Source organism: Parus major, chromosome 17 (genome assembly GCF_001522545.3).
Source record: "Parus major isolate Abel chromosome 17, Parus_major1.1, whole genome shotgun sequence".
NCBI lineage: Eukaryota > Metazoa > Chordata > Aves > Passeriformes > Paridae > Parus > Parus major.
In genome coordinates this window covers 3785340-3804985 of record NC_031785.1, presented here as the reverse complement: position 1 = coordinate 3804985, position 19646 = coordinate 3785340, and the positions used below count along the sequence as shown (strand labels likewise).

The 19646-nt window shown below is 53.9% G+C and overlaps 2 protein-coding genes and 1 long non-coding RNA gene across 4 annotated transcripts in view; 2 read left to right on the top strand and 1 right to left on the bottom strand.

Annotated features, from left to right (window-relative positions):
* The first annotated feature begins 64 nt into the window (after positions 1-64).
* CACFD1 (calcium channel flower domain containing 1) lies at positions 65-11347 on the top strand. Its single transcript, XM_015644851.3, has 5 exons — positions 65-1103; positions 5498-5570; positions 5982-6107; positions 6206-6313; positions 6719-11347. The coding sequence occupies exons 1-5, from the start codon at positions 977-979 to the stop codon at positions 6810-6812; spliced, it is 528 nt and encodes a 175-aa protein (XP_015500337.2). The 5' UTR covers positions 65-976; the 3' UTR covers positions 6813-11347.
* Positions 11348-11457: 110 nt separating this feature from the next.
* SLC2A6 (solute carrier family 2 member 6) lies at positions 11458-16294 on the bottom strand. Of its 2 annotated transcripts, XM_015644583.2 has the most exons (10): positions 16061-16294; positions 15385-15547; positions 15085-15291; positions 14343-14442; positions 13608-13819; positions 13317-13469; positions 12925-13033; positions 12511-12684; positions 12096-12241; positions 11458-12010 (listed from the first exon to the last, which is right to left on the bottom strand). In XM_015644583.2, the coding sequence occupies exons 1-10, from the start codon at positions 16159-16161 to the stop codon at positions 11855-11857; spliced, it is 1521 nt and encodes a 506-aa protein (XP_015500069.1). In that variant the 5' UTR covers positions 16162-16294; the 3' UTR covers positions 11458-11854. The 2 variants fall into 2 exon arrangements, with proteins under 2 accessions (XP_015500069.1, XP_015500070.1); XM_015644584.2 differs by lacking the exon at positions 15085-15291 and having other exon boundaries at positions 16061-16292.
* A 2341-nt stretch (positions 16295-18635) lies between these two features.
* Positions 18636-19646, top strand: part of LOC117245232 — a 33662-nt gene continuing 32651 nt past the window's right edge. Inside the window, exons 1-2 of the long non-coding RNA XR_004499689.1 lie at positions 18636-18843; positions 18940-19039. This is a non-coding gene — a long non-coding RNA (uncharacterized LOC117245232). The remainder of the gene's footprint in view (positions 18844-18939; positions 19040-19646) is intronic.

Below are 19646 nucleotides of genomic sequence, written 5' to 3'. Positions count from 1 at the left end.
TTCTTAATTAATAGCTGTTTGTTTGCTGGTTAAACCTGGGAGTTTTCTGCTTGCCAGCCTCCAGATTTACGTTCCATTCCTGGAAGAGCCAGAAAATAGGTTCCTGAAGGGAGATGCTGGAGGAGCTGGATACATCAGCTATCCCTCTGCAGTGCGTGGGTGATGCAGGCCCTGGGCCTTCATTTCCTGTCTGACAGGAGATAGTAATGAAAAGACATCCTTTCCTTAATCCCCTTTTTGTAACCTTCTAGCAGATGGGATCTGTCTTCCTACTCTGCTCTGGATCCCAAGTCTCACTGCTATTTATTGTTCCAGATCGACTGTGCAGAGCTGGGCTCTGCTTGTGTTCCATGGGAATCTGCACAGAATGCAGCTGTTGCCTTCATAATTCCGGAGAGTTCAGGGTGTTCCCCTGGCCCATTTGGACACCACCAGGTTCCCAGCTGGGGCATCTATTTGCAAAGTGCTACTTGTGCTCCCGTTTCTAGGGAGAAAACCTGATTCCAGTCAGATAAGGGGAGTGCAACCCAGTTATCTGCAGAGCAGAATTCTGCAAAGGCTCCCGTGAGTGTGAGGATTCCCGTTTCCCTTGCTGGAAAAGCAAACACTTGCCTGGATAACACGACCCATTGCTGAGGGCACCCCGAGCTGCTGTGCCTGTGCTGGTGAATATGAACACAGAGCTCTGCCCACAGCCTTTTAATGCGAGTGACATCAAAGGCAGAGCCCTGCCTGCTGCCGGGGGGGACCCACAATGCAGCTGGAGAACGCCGTGGAGCAGCTCCAGGCCCGCTGGCATCGCTCTGCAGCCAGACACCCTCCATTGTCAGCCCTGGGGGGCCAGGCCCCGCATGGGGACACGGGGACAGGCCCAGGCCTGGCTTTAGGGGCTGTCCCCTGGGCTGGCCGCAGGACAGGGTGACACCTGGGGGCTCAGGTGGGCAGCAGGGCGCTGAGCCCCCCGGAGCTGGGGGAGATGAGCTCGCAGGATGAGCAGCTCCCAGCAGCTGCAGCCCCGCAGCCAGCGGCCACCTCCGCCGACGAGGGCATGACCTGGTGGTACAGGTGGCTCTGCAGGATTGCCGGGGTCATCGGGGGCATGTGTGAGTATCCCCTTCCCTCTGCCTGCCCCCTCCTGCATGACACAGCCCGTGTCGGGGTCCCTCGGTGGGCTCACGGTGCCGTGGAGGGGTTTTTGGGGTGCTGGGTTGGTGCTGGCTCTGGGATGTGCTGTGTGCTCACCAAGCCTGCTGAACTTTGGCACCCGGCAGTGGGGATGTCACAGGGAAATCTGCAAATCTCAGAGTTTCTTCTTGGGAATGGCATTCCCTGGCAGTGATGGGAGCAGCCCCTGGTGCTGCAGGAGGGCTGTGGGCAGGCAAATGAGATGGTTTTACCATGAGCACCAGGCTCAGGGGGTCAGGTCAGGGCTGGAAGAGTGACGACTGGGTTTGGTTTATCCTATTTGACTTTTGGGTGTTTATATGTTCCTGCAACTTATTTTCCCCGCCTTATCCTGACTGTCAGAGCACATTTCCCATTGCTCCTGTTGCTGATTGCAGAAGGCCTGCCCGTGGGTTTTACTGAAGGTGAAGAATGGTTTTGTTTTGTGCTGTGTGTTTTTAAGGGGTTTGGTAGGACACAGAGAACAGAGCTGCAGATGCAGAGTGAGTTGGCTGAGCTCAGAATTACCTGCTGCTAAAAAAAATTTTCCCAGGGAAAGAGTCTCAGCAACTTTGCCAGAAATCAGCCTGTCCTGGAGTGCTGTTTTGCTACATTTTGTGGAGAGATTAATAGCTCTTAAAAGCAGGAGGGACTGTTATGACCGCTTAGTCTGATCTCCTGCAGAGCACAGGATGGAGAATTTCTTCTGCTTCAGGTCCATGACTTCAAGTTAAACAAGAGGGTTTCTCAGCCAGCGCAGTCATCCCTGATTTATTCCATCAGCAGGAGGTTTGTGTCTGGTCACCCTCTCCCCATGGTCCTTCCCATGCCTGCCTTTAGCCTTGAGGCTGGGCTGCACAACCCCACGGTGGTTTTGGAGCTGACATTTGCACCCTGTGGTATCTCTGGGCAGGTTCCTGACAGCCCTTTTTGGCCAGGCTGGTAAAACATGTGCTGCTCTCTCTGTTTCCTGTGCTGGGTGCTGAATTTCTGGAGGTGTGAGATGATTTAGTGGGGCTTGCTGAACGCCCCAGCCTCGCCATGCCCTGCTGGAGGCCCCCACACTCCTGGCCCAGCAGGCAGGAGAACCAGCTGGGAAATGTCTGTGGAGCAGGTCCCAGGTGGGGGTTCAGAGCAGCAGCATCTTTCCCACGGGCTGTGGCTGTAGCTGAAGCCTTGGTGCTTTTCCTACAGTTTTATCCCGTGCAGAGCTCAGGGTGATGTGGATGGAGGGTGAGGAGCTGGTGGGTCATGCTGGTGGCACTTGCCAACCTCGTGAATGGCTTGAAAGTGAAAATTTCTTATTTTCCCCTCTCTGTCTTTGTGTTTCAAAGCAGCTGAATTATACTTGGATTATTTTCCCAGCCTTTTGTTCGTGGCTCTGCGACAGGAAAGATGAGAGTTTTATGTCTTTGGGTGAGTCTGGGAGAAGCTTTTGGAAGAAGAGCCAGGTTCTTAACAGGGTTTGCCAAAGATTTGGGGAGTGACAGCTGGCTCTGGAGCCCTGACTCTCTCTTTATCAGGCAGGGAAAGAGGCACAAACTCTCCTTATGAACAGGGAAAAGGGAGATTGTGACAAAAAACAACCAGTGCTCAGTGCTGCCAACATTCCTCTTCAAAATGCTGCTTGTTCAGCACCACCTTGATGAAGGTGGATGGTTTGGAGCAGAAGTGATGAATAAACGAGCATGGGGTTTGCTGCTGTTCTCAGAGCTCGCTGTGAAAGAACAGAACTAATTTATAAGGATTGTGAGAAACTGGATTGTAATGCTGCTACAGGGCTGGATTATGTCTTACAGAAGGAAAAATTCCCTCAGAAAGGAAGAGAAACTTCGTTAGTGGAGGTGAGACCAGCAGACAACATCTGCCACATGCAAACACCTGCAGCCACAGCTTGCTTCAGCCAGAAAAATCCAAGGGCTGGAGCAAGAACCAGACAGACAAGGTTCAGGATCCGTTTCTGGCTCCTGCTCGTGCTGGCTTGGTGACCTTGGCCAAGTCCTTCTCTCCCTTGTGTTCCTGTTTGTAATGGGACGAGGAGAGTGTGTGGCTTTTGTAAAACGCTCTAGGAGCAAAAATAGTCTTGTGTTGAGGACAGTGACCAGCTGCTGGAAATGAATAGAGCCTTTGTAGGGAAAGGTGTTCTTCCCCCCTCATTTTAGCTCCCAGTTATTTATCCTTCCTCAGGGATTCAAGATGGGACTGCAGTTAAACAAATGGCAGAACTTTCTGTCTCCCATAGCTTACGTGCCACTGAGCATTATCTGCATTTTAACCCTGTTGTGAGGCCTCTGTTTGAAAAGAAAATATTTTAAAAAGGAATCTCTGTCTTGGCAGGGGAGGGACAAGGATGTACCAGGCTGCTGTGGGACGAGCAGCTCTGCAAAGGAGACCCAAGGTCACTGAGTTGTGCTGTGGCTGTGGCTGTTGGCAGCAGCTCTGGGGGCAGTGCTCCTGTGATCCCAAACCTTTGACTCCTTTCCTGCTGCTCCATGCTCCTGCTGACGTGGGGCTTGCCCAGCTCTGCTTCCTGGGTCATTAGCCCTGTGGCAACCAGGGTGTTTGCTGAGCCAGGACTGCTGCAGGGCTGTTTTGGAGTGTTTGGGGACAAAACCAAACCAGAAACCTGGCAAAACAACCCCTGGTTGGTTTGATTAGGGAAAAAAAAAAAGCAACAATTTGCTTGGAAAAGAACATTCTGCTCTCCTTGGTTTGTTGTGTAGTGGAGACCTGCTGGGAACTGCCCAGACCTCTGTGCTCTGCTAGGCCACTCAGCAAGGCAGGGTCCTGCCCCAGCCCTGCCTGTGTTTTGGGGATAGCTGAGAGGTTTTGCTGCTCTGCTAGTTTTAAAGTGCCAGGAAGTCACTCAGCATTATTCTCAGGAATGTCCTTTCCTGGGGGAAAACCAATGCCACAAACTCAGGGGTGCTTCCCCCGAGTTCCTCTTCCATCAGCATCCCCAAGGGTTTGGTGGTCACAGGGAATTAGAAACCCCTGTTCTGTGCCCTGCTCTCCATGCTGCCCACAGCTCCCAGGAATCCTGCTTGTCACTGCTCCTCTCCAGCTGTTTGCACATGCTTGTAACCATGAACAGATCATCTGACCCCTGTGCCTCAGTTTCCCCTGCAGCATGGGGACACTGACACTGGTCCTTGTGGGATGAGAGGATGAGGAGTGCCCTTGGAGCACAGATGTTAGCACATCCTCTGGTATACCCCCTCTGCTAGCTGATCTTGTTCTTGCAGGACTCCAAAAGATTTTAGGTCCTGTAGAATTAGTTCTGGAAGTGTTAAAAAAGAATGTTTTGTGGTGTTTCCTTAGACCAGGAGGTGATTTCCTCGTGGGATGACCTTCAATCTGTTCTGTCATTGCAATTCTGCTTGTTCCCAGCCTGGTAAACAAGGATAACTATTTTAAAAGGAACATTGAGGATTCAGCAGCGACTGCTTAAAAGAAACCTTGCAAGCATGTGCCAGGCTTTTGAAGGTCAGGGCTGCTCACACCAGCTCTGCTCAGGGATCCCCTTAGCAGACACCCAAAATCCTCAATCTAGGGCTGGTCTCATCCTCAGAGAGGGACTCTGCTGCTCTCCATCATCCCCAAGAAAGCCTTTAAAGGCTACAGAATTAATTTTAGCTGGAGTTTTGCAGTGTGCTGTTTACTGAGTGCATCTCCTGCCCTCCCACCTGGGCTCGAGTTCCCGGTGCCTGGCACTGGCAGAGGGAAGGGGCCGTATCAGGTGCCAGGAACACTCTGCAAGTTTAATGAGGCTGAAAGGAGGTAGATTCAGCTCAGCTTGATCTCTTCTGCCTTGTTCCTCTCCCTCACTCACAGAGCCAGGAGCACAGGGGTTATTTTGGGCTTTATTCACTTCCTTTCGTATCAGTGGAGACCCAAACTTGGCTCTTTTCTCCCGTCTCTGGTGGAGCTGCACAGAACCAGCAGTAAGTGGCAGAGGCTGGGTTCCCCTCTGCTGTATTTATTATTTGCCTGTGTGCAAGTCATGTTTTTGCTGAACTCACCCAGAGGTGGAACTGCTGGCACTGCTCATCCACCTTGGGACAAAGCAGTAGTAATTCCTTGGCACATAAAATCCAGGTAAACATCCTGGACTCCATGTGGAAGCAAATGTTCTACACAAGAGAATTTATGGCTGGAGCAGCACTCAGAGCAAAAGAATACCAGAGGAAGGCTCTTCCCTGCCTTCCAGGTTCCTTTTGGGCCACCAGATCTTTCCACTCACCATCCTGTGCAGCCCTGCAGTGCCCACAGGTGCTGGCCAAGGGCAGGTAGGGTTGGTCATGGTGGTCACTGAAAGCCTCTTTCTTTCCAGCCTGTGCCTTTGCTGGTCTCTGGAACTGTGTCACCATCAACCCCCTGAACATCGCGGCCGGCGTGTGGATGATGTGAGCAGGGTTTCTTCTCATTTTCCTGCTGGGAGGGAGGTTTTGTTAACCAGACCCCACTGAGGGGGGCAGAGCTGCCCTGCTTGGGCAGTGGATGGGAGTGAAACATTCTTCAGGCTCTGGGAATTGCCAGATCTTGCTCCATCAGGCAGGTTGAGATGTTAGTTTTATTCTGTTTGTATTATTTCTTTATGCATATTTAGGTAAATGCTGAGATACCCTTGGCCAAAATAAGTCTGGGGCAGCAGGGCTTGAAAATTTGGAAATTATCAAGAAGTGGGGGGATCCTCACCAATCCCTTCACCTGCATGGAGCACGGATTGTCTGCTGTCTGTGGGACTGGGGGGCACTGCTGAGCCCTGCTGTGGGTGGTTCAGAGGCAGGATTAACTCTTGTTTGCTCTCTCTGGAGGCTCAACGCCTTCGTCCTGTTCCTGTGTGAGGCCCCTTTCTGCTGCCAGTTCATCGAGTTTGCCAACACCGTGTCCGCCAGGGCCGACAGGCTGCGGGCCTGGCAGAAAGCAGCTTTCTACTGCGGGTGAGGGATGCTCCTGGGGCTGTTGTGGGCACATCCTGGGGAAGGAACATCCCTGCATGCTGTGGGGAGCGGGGCTGAGGGCTGCTCCTGTCTTCCAGGATGGCTGTGTTCCCTGTCATGCTCAGCCTGACGCTGACCACGCTCTTCGGCAACGCCATCGCTTTCGCCACCGGGGTGCTCTATGGTCTGTCAGCCCTGGGAAAGAAGTAAGAGAGCCCCAGCTGCTCGTGGAGGGCAGGGAAGGGGGAGATGGAGCTCCAGCCCTTGCCTCATTTGCCTCGCTGAGGCTTTGCCTTCCTCTTGCACAAAGCGTGCTGAGGTGTGAGTGCGGCCAGAGGAAACCTCCCTCATCTCAGAGCCCTGGGAGGGAAGGTCCTGGGGGTTGCTGAAGCTCTGAGCTTTTGGGAGTTCAGAGCAGCTTGTCCTGAGGGTCCCACTCCTCTTTCTGCAGCTGTTGGGTGGATGGGCCCAGCTCTGGGGCAGAGAGCAGCTTTGGGGGCTGGAGAGGGCCAGCAAGCATGGTCTCACTCTTGGAATCCTTTGGCACGGAGAGCCAGGCTCCAGCTGGGACAATATTTATAACATATCCCCGCTGTCCCTTCTCTCCACAGGGGAGATGCCATTTCCTACGCCCGCATCCACGAGCAGCAGAAGCAGATGGATGAAGAGAAGCTCACGGGGACCCTGGAGGGACAGGCTCTCTGAAGGACACAAGCTTGGGGTAGCATCTCCTGGACACGGAGATGGTGAAGATGTGGAAATCCACCCTGCCCTTCCTTCTGTCCTCTCACTCCTTGCTACACCACGACTTCCCTGGATGCTGCAGCAGCTGGAAATCTCAGGGGCTGGGGCAGGCTGTGTCCTCTCCTCAGACCAGCAGCCAGACCTCAGCACGCTGCTCCTTCTCTCCTCAACCCTCAATCCAACAGCTCACAGTGCCCCTGGTTTTCAATATATATATATATTTTTTTTTTTCTTTTTACTGCAGAGGTGCTGGCTCTCTGAGTGCTGCTTTCCCAGCCTTGTTTTGGGTTTTTTTGAGTGTCCCTTTGGGGACTGCCCTTTGGATGGGAGAGGAGGGACGGAGGACCTGCCAGGGCAGGTCCCACATGTTTAGGAACACTCCCTGGGATTGCCCTTCCCAGGTACAATACCTGACCCAGGGTTAGGTGTTTGCAAAACCCCCTGGTGCTTAACCTTGGTCTTCTTCCACTATTTGAATTATAGGGCCAGGCAGTAGAGGCATCACTGCACAGGAAAGAACTTCCAGCAAAATCCCATCTAAAGATAAAATCCATCTCTGCAGGGGAGCTGGGCAGATCCTGGGATCTCCAAAGCACCATCCCTGCTTCCTCTGGATCCAGCTGCAGGCAGTTACTGCAATTTACTTGAATTATAAGAATTAATTACTTTGTCTTAATAAGGACACTTTTCTTAAGCTTTACTCTTACTGGGGCAGAAGGGAAGCAATATTTGCTGTACCTCAGCTGAAAAGGATGTTGTTTCTTCAGCCAAGTGGGATTTTTTGCTGGTGTGAGGGCCACTGATGTACAAGAGCATTCCTGCCTTGTGAGCCTGGAACTCTGCTCTGTCACCTCCCTGCATCCCTCTGTGGAGGGACCTGCTCTTTTATTGCTTGGTACAGCCTTTGTCTTTGGGACTGTGTTTTTTGCATCAATCCTGAGCTGGTTTTGTATGGGAAGGTGGCACATCCTCCCTGTGCAAACAGAGAGGAGGCTGCACCATTTCAGTGTGGACAGCTGGGATGTTTTACTTTGCTATTCCAGGCTCTTTCTGTGGTTTTCAAATTGTATTTTCTGTTTGCTTTGTACCATGCAGTACAAAACTGCTCACTAATTCCAGATCCCCCTCTTCTCATTACAGTTTGTCCTGGGGATTTTAATTTATTTGATTTTTATATGGTTGCTTTTTGTTTTGATTAGGAAAAAGGGGAATAATTTATTTCTAGTTATTGAAGTATTTTGATGGGACTCATTTTCTCTGGATATAGGAGAAAGGAGTGCTCTGTTTCCTGTCCTTCACAGGGCTGCCTCTTTTCACCAGGGGTGTCTGAACCCAGGGACAGCCCTGTCTGCTGCAAAATCCAATTTCAGCCTTCAGAGTGTTTCTCAGACTCTTCAAAAAAATGTGTGCTGTCCTCTGACCCCTTTGTCTTGTTCTGGGCCACAAGCTTGACAAACTGTGTTTTCCCCCTCTTCTGGGAGAGAGGAGGGAGGAAAGCTGGGCTGTGAGTGCTGGATTGGAGCAGCCAGCAGCACTTTGTGTCCCCATTTGAATCCCTGGGTGCAGAGGGGTTGTGCTGTGCTCTGAGAAATGCTGCTGGAGGCAGAGTGCTGTCTGTCAGAGGGGTCTGTCCATGCTGAAAACTCTCCTTAGTCCCTGCCCTTCCTCAAGCTGCTGGCTCCTGTGAGCTGCTGCTTCTTTCCTGGAGCTCAGGAGCCGTGAGGATTCCCACCAGTCAGGATTTCCAGAGGCCCCTGCAGCTGGATGTGGGCACTCCTTTTATGCAAAGCCCCTTTCCCTCCTGCCTTTGAACTGGGATTGCTCCAACACCCCTTGTCTGGGATGCAGAGCAGGCACCACCAGCCTGGATTTTTTTCCATAAAGGCAGCTTTTTTTCCCATCAAAGCTGTGCTGGTTTGGAGCCCCCAGCCCTTGGCTGATCCCTGGTGCTGACTGCAGTGCATTGGCCCACAGCCTCCTGCTGCCTGCAGGGATGGATGCTGCAGGAGGGATGTGGGATACTCCAGTGGGAATAAGCTCTGGGTGATGCAAGCGCAGAATCCTGCCTCAGAGCTGGGATTTCAGGGGGTGTGGGGAGTTGTGTAGTGTTTAGTAGAGGAATGTTGCAGACTGATGCATGTCAATGTCTCTGGTAGTGACAGCTTTGCTCTGTGAGTAGTTCTGCAGTAGCTTTAGTGTCAGGAGGTGAGAGGCAAAGCAGAGCTCAAGGGCTGAGACTTCCAGGGTGCTCTGAGGAAGCACAGAACTGGTGGGACCCTTGCTGGCCTCATCTGTCCCTCCTGCCACGGTCCCTGGGGCTGCTCTGGGGCTCCTTGGCATGGGCAGGGTCCACTCTGCTCCCTGGCAGCCTGGCAGAAGTCCCAGCAGAGCTGTCACCGTGTTTTGTGGCAGCAGGGCCTGACTCTGGGGCTGGGGCATGGGAAAAATCAGCATCAATCTGCCACCATGGGCGGGTAGCAAAGCTCAGCCCTGAGCTGAAAATTGCCCCAGGGACTCCCCTGAAAGAGCTGAGCTGGAGCCTTTGGCCACAGTGCTTGAAGTGTCTGTGCCTGTCACAACTGGAGGTGTCTCAGATCCGTGCTCTAAGAGTGGTTACTCCTACAGGGGCCAGTCTGGAGTGGGAACCCTTGGGAATTTTGGCTGTCTGGTGAAGCTGGAACCAAGCCAGATGCTGCCATCATTGCAGACAGGCTTGGTGACAGCACCCATGGCTTGTAGGAGCTGTGGTGACAGTCAGTGCATGGTCTCACCCCAGAGTGGGCCTGTTTGGTGGAGATAGGAAGGAGCTGTAGAGTAGTAGCATCACAGTAGTTAAATGCCAGTGCATGGTGGTTGTTGTGTTTAGAGGCACCCACGGGGTGCTTGGAGCTGTGCAAAGACAAATGAAGTTCAAACCCTGCTCTGGAGGTTTCACAAGCTCAACCCAACCCCTGCTGAGGGCATCCAGGCCGGATGGCTGATCCACAGGGGCTCTGTGGAGGAGGTTCTGCTCTCCAGGCCTTGGAAAGGAGATGATGTGAGGGTTCGGGGTGGGTGATGTGCTGAGGACATCGAGCTGTTGGCACTGAGAGTGGAAGGAGCCCTGGGGAGCAGTGGCCAGTCACATACCAGTGACCAGGGCAGCATTTATGCACTGTGCCACTCTTCCACACCTCTGGCACTCGTGTGTGGCAGCTCCGTGTCCCCTGGGCTGCCCACGGGGCGTGAAGAGCAGAGCAGAGCTCGCTGCTCTGGGCAGGAGCTGCTTTTGTAACACCCATTGATTCTCTGTGTGTGCAGTGAATAAAAACACCATTCTACCTCTGGAAAGGGCCACTGTGATTTCTCAGATTCCAAACGTAGCAAAAGCCCTCGGACTTGCTGTGCTGAAGAAAGGAGGTCATTCAAAAAATGCTCCTCCAGTGAGGTTCTCTCAGGAGCTGAAGAGTCCAACCTCATTTCCTAGTGGGGCATTTCCTCCTTAGGCTGAGCCCTGGGAAGCTCAATTCATCTCTGTAATTTTTTCCTCAGGAAAAAACATCCACTGTCTTCAGGGAAGGGTTTCACTGAAGTGAAGATATCGAGAGCTGGTCCATAGCCATGTGAGAAACAGAATGCCAGAAATCCTGATCTTCAGAAGGTCAGTGGAAACCAGAGGCTCTTGAGACCTCTTGTAGTCAGGCCATGCTTAGAAAAAGTTGTGTTCCAGCCAGGGCTGAACATCTTTCTGGAAAATGGTCTCAGCAGCAAAGGGTAGGTTTAATACTGAATGTTTTCTGTGTTTTTGATTTTGGCCCACCGCTCTGCCTCAGTCCTAGGCTGTTTTAAATTAATGCTGTGATAAAGCACATCTTCTCTTAGGTGATTTCTCATCTCCTGCTGCAGGAGATCAAAATGGCAGCTGGCACATCTGGAGGGCTGGCTCAAACATGCTGTTTCACCTCCTGCTTCCTTGTGACAGCAGGCTGAATGTCCCAGGAATAGCCCTTGGGGTGCCAAGTGCATTTCAGGAGCTTGAGTACATCATGTCCCAGCTCAGCCTTTGTGCTTCTGCCCTTTTGGGAGGAGTCAGATTGGACTGAGCAAGGCCATTTTTTCCTCACAGCCATAACCACCTCCTGCAGCTGTGTTTTACCTTGGGTTAGCTCTAAAAAAATAATTATTAAAAGTTCTTAATCTTGCAGGACACGCAGGAAAGGGGAGAGACTCATTTGCTACTAACTATGCAGTTGCAATCTCAGAGTGATGGAGGTGGAGGCACATCCACCTCCCTCTTTGTGGGTGGGTCAAAGCCTAGGTGGGAAGGACCCACCCCAACACAAAGTGTTGTCAGTACTCATTGTGTCTTTCCCACAGGGAATCACTTGCACTACAGCTGAATGTTTGTCTGTTCTTCTGTCCTGGCTTTTTGTGAACTGTATTTGGTCTTGTTCATTAGGCTTCTAGTGTAATGTGTGTTTTTAGACCAATAAAATGTGGCAGCTTTTTGTATAAAAGATCTGGCTCTGCCTCTTTCATGGTCCTTGAGTGCCTGAGACTGGTCCCCTCATCACAGTCCTGCTCTGCCCCTCCCATCCCTCCCTTCTCTGCAAATCGAGGCAATATCTTGCAGTTGGAGGCAAAACTCTTTTATTCTTGCAGCTACATGATGAGCTTTTGCCGGAACAGCTCCAGCTGTAAACTCAGCTCCAGCCAAACCCTCAGACTCTCAGACTGCTGAGCAAAGGACAACTGTGGTTTCCTGTCACAGCCACACTGTTATTCTTCCAGGATGCCTTTATCTCCAGCCTGGCCCTGGTGACCTGCTCCCATCCCAAGGATTGGCAGGTTGTGCAGAGAGCAGCAGGCAGTGTTGGGTGACAGGAAGGTAAAGTTCCTTCTGGCAACTTCTACAGCCAGAGCAGGACAATCCTTGCTGCCCCTTCCTCTCCCACAGGGAGCTCCAGCCTCCATTTCCAGCAGCACACGTTTGTTTTGCCCTCCAGCCTGGGCAAGGGCAGCTCCTACCTCAGGAATGACCTCCGGCTGGTCCTGAAAAAGGCCTCGATCTGCTCCAGGGACCTGCCTCTGGTTTCAGGGACACAGCAGCCTGTGAATAAGATGTTCCCAGCACTGATGGCAGCGAAGAACAGGAAGGGCACCTCGAGGCCGAAGGTGTTCTGGAAAGTGGGGCAGAAACCATCTGTGAGCTGGAGCAGAGAGGGGCTGAGGAGGGGCTGCTGGACACCCCCAGGCAGTACCCACCACGACTGGGAGGAAGAACTGGGTCAGGGTGAAGGCTGTCAGCCAGCTCACAACCACACAGAGACCCGAGGCTACCCCACGGGCTTTGAGAGGGAGGATCTCTGACATCAGCAGCCAAGTGATGGGGCCCCAGCCCATGGCGTAACCTGCAGGGGAGGAGGGGAAGGGGATCAGCCTTTGAAGGTCACTGAGGAGTGCAGAAGATCCCTGAGCAATCCTGCCCTGCAACCCCACCAATTATTATCCCTCCCCCATTCGTGTCATTCCTCAAAGTGACCTCAGCTGACACCTTTCTTGCTCTTCCATCTGCCTTCCTTCTGACTCTAAACCCAATCTCCTTGTTCCACATCACCCTGCCTTGGGTGAGAAGCACCCTCCCCTGGCTGGTGGCCAGTCCTGTGCTCTCTGCACTTACCCATGATGAAGAACATGGTTGCCAGGAGGGGGATGAGGGTGATGTAGTTTGTTGGCTCAGCAGGGAGGTGGGCAGGGCTCAGCAGGGTCGTGTTGGCCACAGTGCCGTTGTGAGAAGCTGGCACGAAGAGGATGTAGAGCCCCATGGTCAGGTTGGAGACCAACATGACACTAGCTGTGGAGAGAGACAATAGCACAGTGAGAATGGTGGGTGAGTGATCCTCTCCATGCCAAGCTCCTGGGAATGCCCCTGCTGAGGAGCTGAACCACCACCAAGGGAAAGAGACCTCCCTGCCTCCCTTCCTGTGCCCTGCAGGCTCAGGAGCCCTGAAGTTTCCATTCCTGCACACTTCCTTGTAGAGCTCCTGAAAATCATTCCCTTGGGAAGAGAGTGGGGAAATGGAGGGAGCCATACCTGATACAAAGAGGAGAATCTTCCTCCCAGCTTTATCCATCGACACAGCAGCGATGGCCACTGCAGAAAGACGTACCAGGCCAACCAGAGCTGCATCGTACTCTGGCTTCTGCAAAAAACCAGTTGGGAAGCTGAGCTGGGGGAAGGAGCAGGTTCCTACAGCTGCTGATGACTTGGCCAAGGTCATTCTCCCAGTTGGAGACTGGAGATAATGAACCTGAAGCTCAGAGGAGGAGCAGGGAGACAATGGGGCTGTCCTGCTCCTGTCCCTCAGCCTTTTGCAGGGCAGGTCCTTTAAAAAAGGGGTTTATGTCTGTAGGGAGCTGGAAGCATTGGGCAAGCCTTGCAGGCAGCCCAAGCAGGAGCTGAACCCCAGGGTGACAGGTGCTCACCAGGATGACAGATGTTTTCTTGAATATTGGCTGCAGGTAGACAAGGATGCAGGTGACCCCCGAGAGCTGCTGCAGGAACCTCATTCCCCCCGCAATCAGGATGGGCTTGTAAAGGAAGGGGTCCTTGAGCTCAGCACAGGAAACCCCATGGCTCTGGAGGAGACAAAGGCAGAAACACAAAGTGAAAACACCTTGGGGAACCACCTGGCATCCAGAGGGTGGCTCAGGAGTTGCCCAGGGGATGGATTTTGCAGTTTTTGTGCTGCATCTCCCTGTGCTGAACTTCCTCACCTGCTTCCTCACGCTGTCCTTGATCTGCTCGTACTCCCTGGCATAATCTGTGTCCTCACCCCGCAGCCAGCACAGGGAGCCCAGGGCCTCCTCCTCCTTGCCCTGGGAGAGCAGGAACCGGGGCGAGTTGGGCATGAAGCAGAGCAGGAGAACCATGGCAAGCACCGGCACCTCCCCAGCCACGGCCAGCCAGCGCCAGTCCAGGACCAGCCCTGCCAGAGCAGCACAGGAAGGGGGAGAACACTCAGGAATGGGTGACCTGGCCTTGCCTCCACCTGGGTACCCCAATGATTTAATTTAATAAACCCAGCAGGAAAAACAGTAATAATAAAAATAAAATATTTCAAATGTATTCTCTCCTATTACAGCAGCATTTCCAGCAATGTGATATGGGGGAATTCCAGCAAATCTGAGAGTATCCAGCAAGACCCAGCAGTAGCTAGGGCATGTGCTAGCAGGTGATTAACATTGTGTTAATCCCTTCAGCCCTGGCAAAACTTCATCAGGACTTGGATCTGTGGGCACAGCGATGGGCACAGGTTCACATGGGCAATGTATTCATCCCTCAGAGCACTCACACCAGGGCAAGGGGCATGAGTGACCCTGTCCAGCCTGCTCAGCACGGCTGTGGTGCTGAGTATGAGGGGAACAAGCCCTCACCTTGCTGAGAAAGTTGTTTATTTTAAACTCCCCCTCCCCACGCCCTGGACACTGGGACACCACGGAGATACTTGCCCAGCGCGTACAGGACGAGAGAGCCCAGCACTGCCATGATCTGGGGACAGGCACCCAGCATCCCCCTGACCCCCGGGTGGGAGATCTCCGAGATGTAAACCTGGACAGGGACAACACACATTTCAGAGAGCTAAAATGTCTCCTTGTCACCCGCTACCTCTGCCCTGTGTCACCTCACAGTCATACCCTGTGAGCAGAGGAAACCCAAATTGCTGGGAAATTGCCCTCTGGGGGTGGGGAGCTGATGGGTTCAGCTGCATCTGGCCAGAGGAGAGGACAGCCGGGCCAGCACCACCACTTCCCTCTCCCTGCGGTGTGGGAGAAGTGCTCCAGTGACTGTTTCTGGGAAGAGGTGCCCTGGTGTTACTCAACCCTGTCTTCCTCAGTGTGAAACAGGAGGGTGGTGTTTGGGAGGAAATAACTGCTGGGAGGAGCAGGGCCTGGGGACCTGCCTTGTCTTTCCTGCAGGAGAGGAGGTCCAGCACCACTGGGCTCAACTCCGGCTGGCCATGCCAGGGCTGCTAAGGGAGCACATCGTCCCCATCCCCGGCTGCTGCCCTGCTGCATTCTCCCCATCTCCACTCGCCCAGACACAGCCCTGGGGCTCTGCTGATGCCTCTGAGGAGCAGCGGGGTGGCTCAGCATCATCCCCAGCTCATCTAGGGCACCGCAGCACCTCTGCCCCGCAACCCCCAGCTCATCCACAGCACCTCCTGCCCTGCACTCCCCCCTGGCACATTACCGGGATGGAGGCGGAGGTCACTCCCCCGGCATAGCCCGTCAGCACCCGGCCCAGCAGCAGCATCCAGAGGCCCTGGGCTCCGGCCAGCAGCGCGTATCCCAGCGCCGAGGGCAGAGCCGAGAACATGATGCTCAGCTTGCGGCCCAGGCGGTCGTTGAGCAGCATCGTGCTGAGCCCGCCCGCCGCCGCTCCCAGCGTGAACACGGACTGCGGGCATGCAGAGGGGCTGTGTGAGCCTGGCACCCCCCGGGCACCCCCCGGCTCTGCCCCCACCCCGGCAGGGATAACCCCTCTCCTTACCCCGAACCAGGGAGCCGTGTGCCGGTCCAGCCTCAGCGCGGGGCTGGGATGAGCCTCCAGGGCAGGGATGACGGGGGAGGGATAAACCAGGGCGAAGCCGAAGCTGAAGTTGCCCAGGACAGCGGCAAACACAGCCAGGTAGAGCCGCTTGTTGTGGAGGCTCCTGAGGCCACGGAGAGACACGGACGTGTTGGGTGCCAGCAGAAACCCAAACCCTGCTTCCCCCAGCCTTTGCCGAGGCTCTGGTGACACCCACGGAGGGATTTTCCTGGGGAATGGCTCCGCATAGCCCCAGGCTGGTGGGGTTTCTCTGAGCTGCTCCCACTGGTGCTTTCCTCTGTGCCAGGCAGTTTTCAGGGGGTTCAACAAAGCCAGAAAAGCAGAAGCTGGAGCTGGGTGGCACCACGGACCCAGCGGCAGCCGGTTCATCCCAGCAGAGCAAGGAAAAGGTTCTTTCAAAGCCCCCGTGCCCCCCAGCAAGACCTTGTGCCCCCACAGGAGTCACATAAACCTAGCTGGGCTCATCCAGCCGCCTCGGGCAGGATGAGATCCCGTCTCAGAACAGCTCGGGAATGGCAGGAATATGGAACAGCTCTCCCACAGCTCACTGCCCTCAGGGGTACAGCGGGGTACAGCAGAACCCCTGCCCACCCTGCGGGCCCAGCCTGCTCCTCACCTCAGGTACTGCTGGTCCAGCCTCCTGGCAGAGCTCTCGGGGAAGGTGCGGTACGAGGAGCTCGTTCTCCTCACCAGGGGCTGGCGGTCGCTGTGCTCCATGGCCCGGCGGGGCTCGGGGGTGCCGGGGCTGCTGAGCTCCGGGAGGATGCTGGGGATGCCGAAACTGAAAGGGGAGAGCCTGCCTGGCGTTGCCTAATCAGAGAAATCTGTGCCTCGTGGGCTGACACCCCTCAGCAGGAAACTGGAGGGGCCGGAAAAGCAGCAGGAGGTGATAGTGACGGTGACAGAAGTGTCCTGCAGCCTGCCCAGCCCCAGCCAAACCCTCCCACTGCAGTGACACTTGCAGGGATGCTCCTCACAGAGCTGTGATCACCAGCAGAAAAGTCCCTTTGCTAAGGCCACGTCTCTCCCACTGAGGAACTGGTACCAGTCAGGCTGGTCTAGTGCTGCCTCCATTTACAAGGGAAAATTCCATCTGTGGGAGCCTCCAGAACCACCCTGGGAAAGCATTTCCAGTGTAGAACAGAGGTGGGGAAGAGGAGGGAGAGGAAAGCAGAGGGAGGTGAACATGGAGCAAGGAGCAGAGTATGGGGATGAAGGGCAGTGATGAGGATGGAAAAGGGGACAGCCACCCTGTGTGGTCCTGGCCAGGAGCAAAATAGCCCAACTCCTACTTTTGCTGGCAGCACCCCTATCTGCACCCCCAATATCTGAACAGGGGGGAGGTGGGTTTGGTTCCACAGGGGTCCCACAGAATTTTTGGACACAGTGTGTTACACCTCAGCATCCCACAAACTTGTTTGTATGATGTTTAAGCCAATCACAGAATTACTAGTCTTCCTAGAATGGTATATAAACATATGTAGCCCAGGGTAAATCTGAATTCTGATCACCAGGCTCTCTCAATCACTGGTACTGGGGCATCTGCAGGTTCTGGGGGGCTGCAAGGTCCCAACTCCTGCTGTAGGAAAGAGCTTAGTCTGTGTCTTGCTAGCTCTGAATGCAAAGGCACTTTGATTTAATTAGCAAAAGCTCTATTTCCCCAAACTACTGCAGTGCTCCTCTTGTTTCCATCACTCTCCTTGGGCCCTGATGCTTTTTGGAACATGTGGATGATTTCTGCACCCCCAAGCCTGAGTGGGATCTGCAGTGACACCTCAGGACCTGCTGTGTCTTCCCTCCACACAAACTGGTTCCCCTTCTGCAACCACCAAGAGCTGCCTTTACTGTCTGATTCTGCAGGGGATTTACAGCTGACTCAGGCACTCGGGGCTCTGATTTCCCCATAGGAAGAAAGGTCATGGATTGGGGGGACAGAGGGGTGGGCAAGACAGTCCATCCAAAAAATTTCCAGCTCCAGGGTTGGTCTGAGCCGGGAGGTCACAACAGACGTGGAGCTGGTCCCTGTGCCCATCAGCAGACACCATCAGTTTCCTCCCTTGCTTGCACTTTGCTCCATGAATTTGGGCTGGCTTCCACTATGTGATTTTGCAGCGTCCATCCCTGAAACACAGAGGGTTCTCCAGTTTCTGGTCAACCACTTCAAGCAGGAAATTACTCTTGAAAACCCTCCAAGCACCTGTAACGCTGGGAATCTCAGGGGGAGCTGCTGTCTGTGCTGCTCTTGGCTCGGGGCTGGGCAGGTCTGTCCCTGAGTGTCCCCCGGGGGAAGGGGGTCCCTCGGGTGTGGTGGAGCAGCTCCTTGCATCACATCCTCGCTCTGCCCTTGGTTTTGTTTTTTTTCTAAAAATGCATTTTTGGTAAGGAATAAAGGATCCACCACCTTACCCCAGATCTCCCTGACCTGCTGTGGGTTCTTCCAAATCAGACAAGGGATGGGTGAGGTGAAAGCAGACTCAGGGGCAGCGTTGCCTCTGGTGAGCTGTGCTCGGCCATGGTCACATGGAAGTGGCTCCTGCACATCTGCAGGAAATAACAGCCCCAGGGGGAGCTGGGGAGGGCTGAGGTGCCCACTTTGGGAAAGCAGAGCATCCCCTGGCTGATTAAAGGGCAATCTGGTTTTGTTGAGAGCTGTTGGCTGCCTTGGCTGAATGATGCATTGCTCCAGCTCCCCAGGACCTTCCTCCCCCCTGACAGCTGGGAGATAGATCATGAACATATGCAAAAAAATAACCAGCATCAAAGCCACTTGGCAACTCAACTAACCCAATTCATAAATTAATTTCTATCCCTCTTGTAAGGGAGAAATCAGTCACTCCTCAGGGCTATCCATCTCTGTCGCTCATCTGGCCACATGCTTTCATAAATCTTGCTGTGAGTCTGAGCTGGTGTGTGCCGGGTCAGGATGGAGGAATGCCCAGTGTCTGTGCTGGGTCAGGACAGCCCCGGGGCTGGTTTGCCCTGGGCTGGGGCAGGGATGGCTCTCTCTGCATCCCCCACATCCTGAGGCTGGAGCAGAGCTGGGGTTTTGCAGCATGGTGCTGCTTGGTGGGTGATTTTGGGGAGCATGGTCCCTGCTGAGGAGCCATCAGGGTGGGGCAGAGGTGCAATGATGAAATATTTCCTCCCAAATCAGCGTGTGCTGGGTCTGCAGAGCCATGCAGGAGGTGGCTGGTGGCTGCTGGGGACACATGGGGTGAAAGTGGGTGCTCGGTGGGGTCTGGCCTGGTATTGGGTACACCCCAGGGTGGTGGAACTGGGGGACTCAGAGCTCAGGAAGCAGCTCCAGCTGCTCCTCCCACAGCTCTCCAAAACCCCACGGCTTTGGGAAACAATGCCTGCACCCCCAGCTCCCTGTGGGCATCGGCACCTGGAGCCCAGGTTAGCTTTTCCAAGCAGGCAGACAGAGCTCAGCTCTTCTCTGGCTGAATCCCTCACCCCACTCCCCCCTCAGAGGAGAAAATCACCACCTTTCAGGCTGCCATCTGTTTATTTTGTTGGACTCTGAACTTGCTGAAACGTCTTTCGATGGATGAAGGAACACAGAGTAGAAGAGAAGAGCCTGGCAGGCTGCGTGGTGAGTGGAAAATAGCTTTTTGGGGCTTTCTGGAGTTTGAAGGCCCGATGATGGATGTGCATGTGAGGGATGGTAATGGCTTTGTAAGTATCCAAACACAGAGCAGAGGAATAACTCTGCCTAATAGACTGAGAAATGTGTGTGGGACTGGATCTTCCCCACTCCGATACGGAGCTGAGTGATGGAGTGCTGCAGGTTTTGGGAAGAGAGGCTGGCATGGGCTGCATGTATTGGAAAAAAGGTACAGCTGATTTTGAAATTGTATTAAATCTTTGCTGTGGATGCACTGGAAAAACTTCATCTCGCCTTGGAATGAGGCTGGCTGAGCTTGCAGTGATCTGAGAGGGGCTCACTGTGGTTCTGATCTGCAGGGCAGGGCTGGTGCTCCCTGTGCCTCCTGGCTTCCCTCTTCCTGCCTTCTCACTCTGCTCCCATGTCCAGACCTACTGACAAAAGTGATGGGTTTATGTGGAAATTCTGTGGGATAAATATTTGCCTGTCAGCAGGGCTGGGTCCGAGTGTGATTTCTCGTGTGCCATTTGGAAATGCCATTTCCAAACCAAATTAGAATTTCCCATTGAGGTTATTTGGGGTTTCTTTGTTGTTT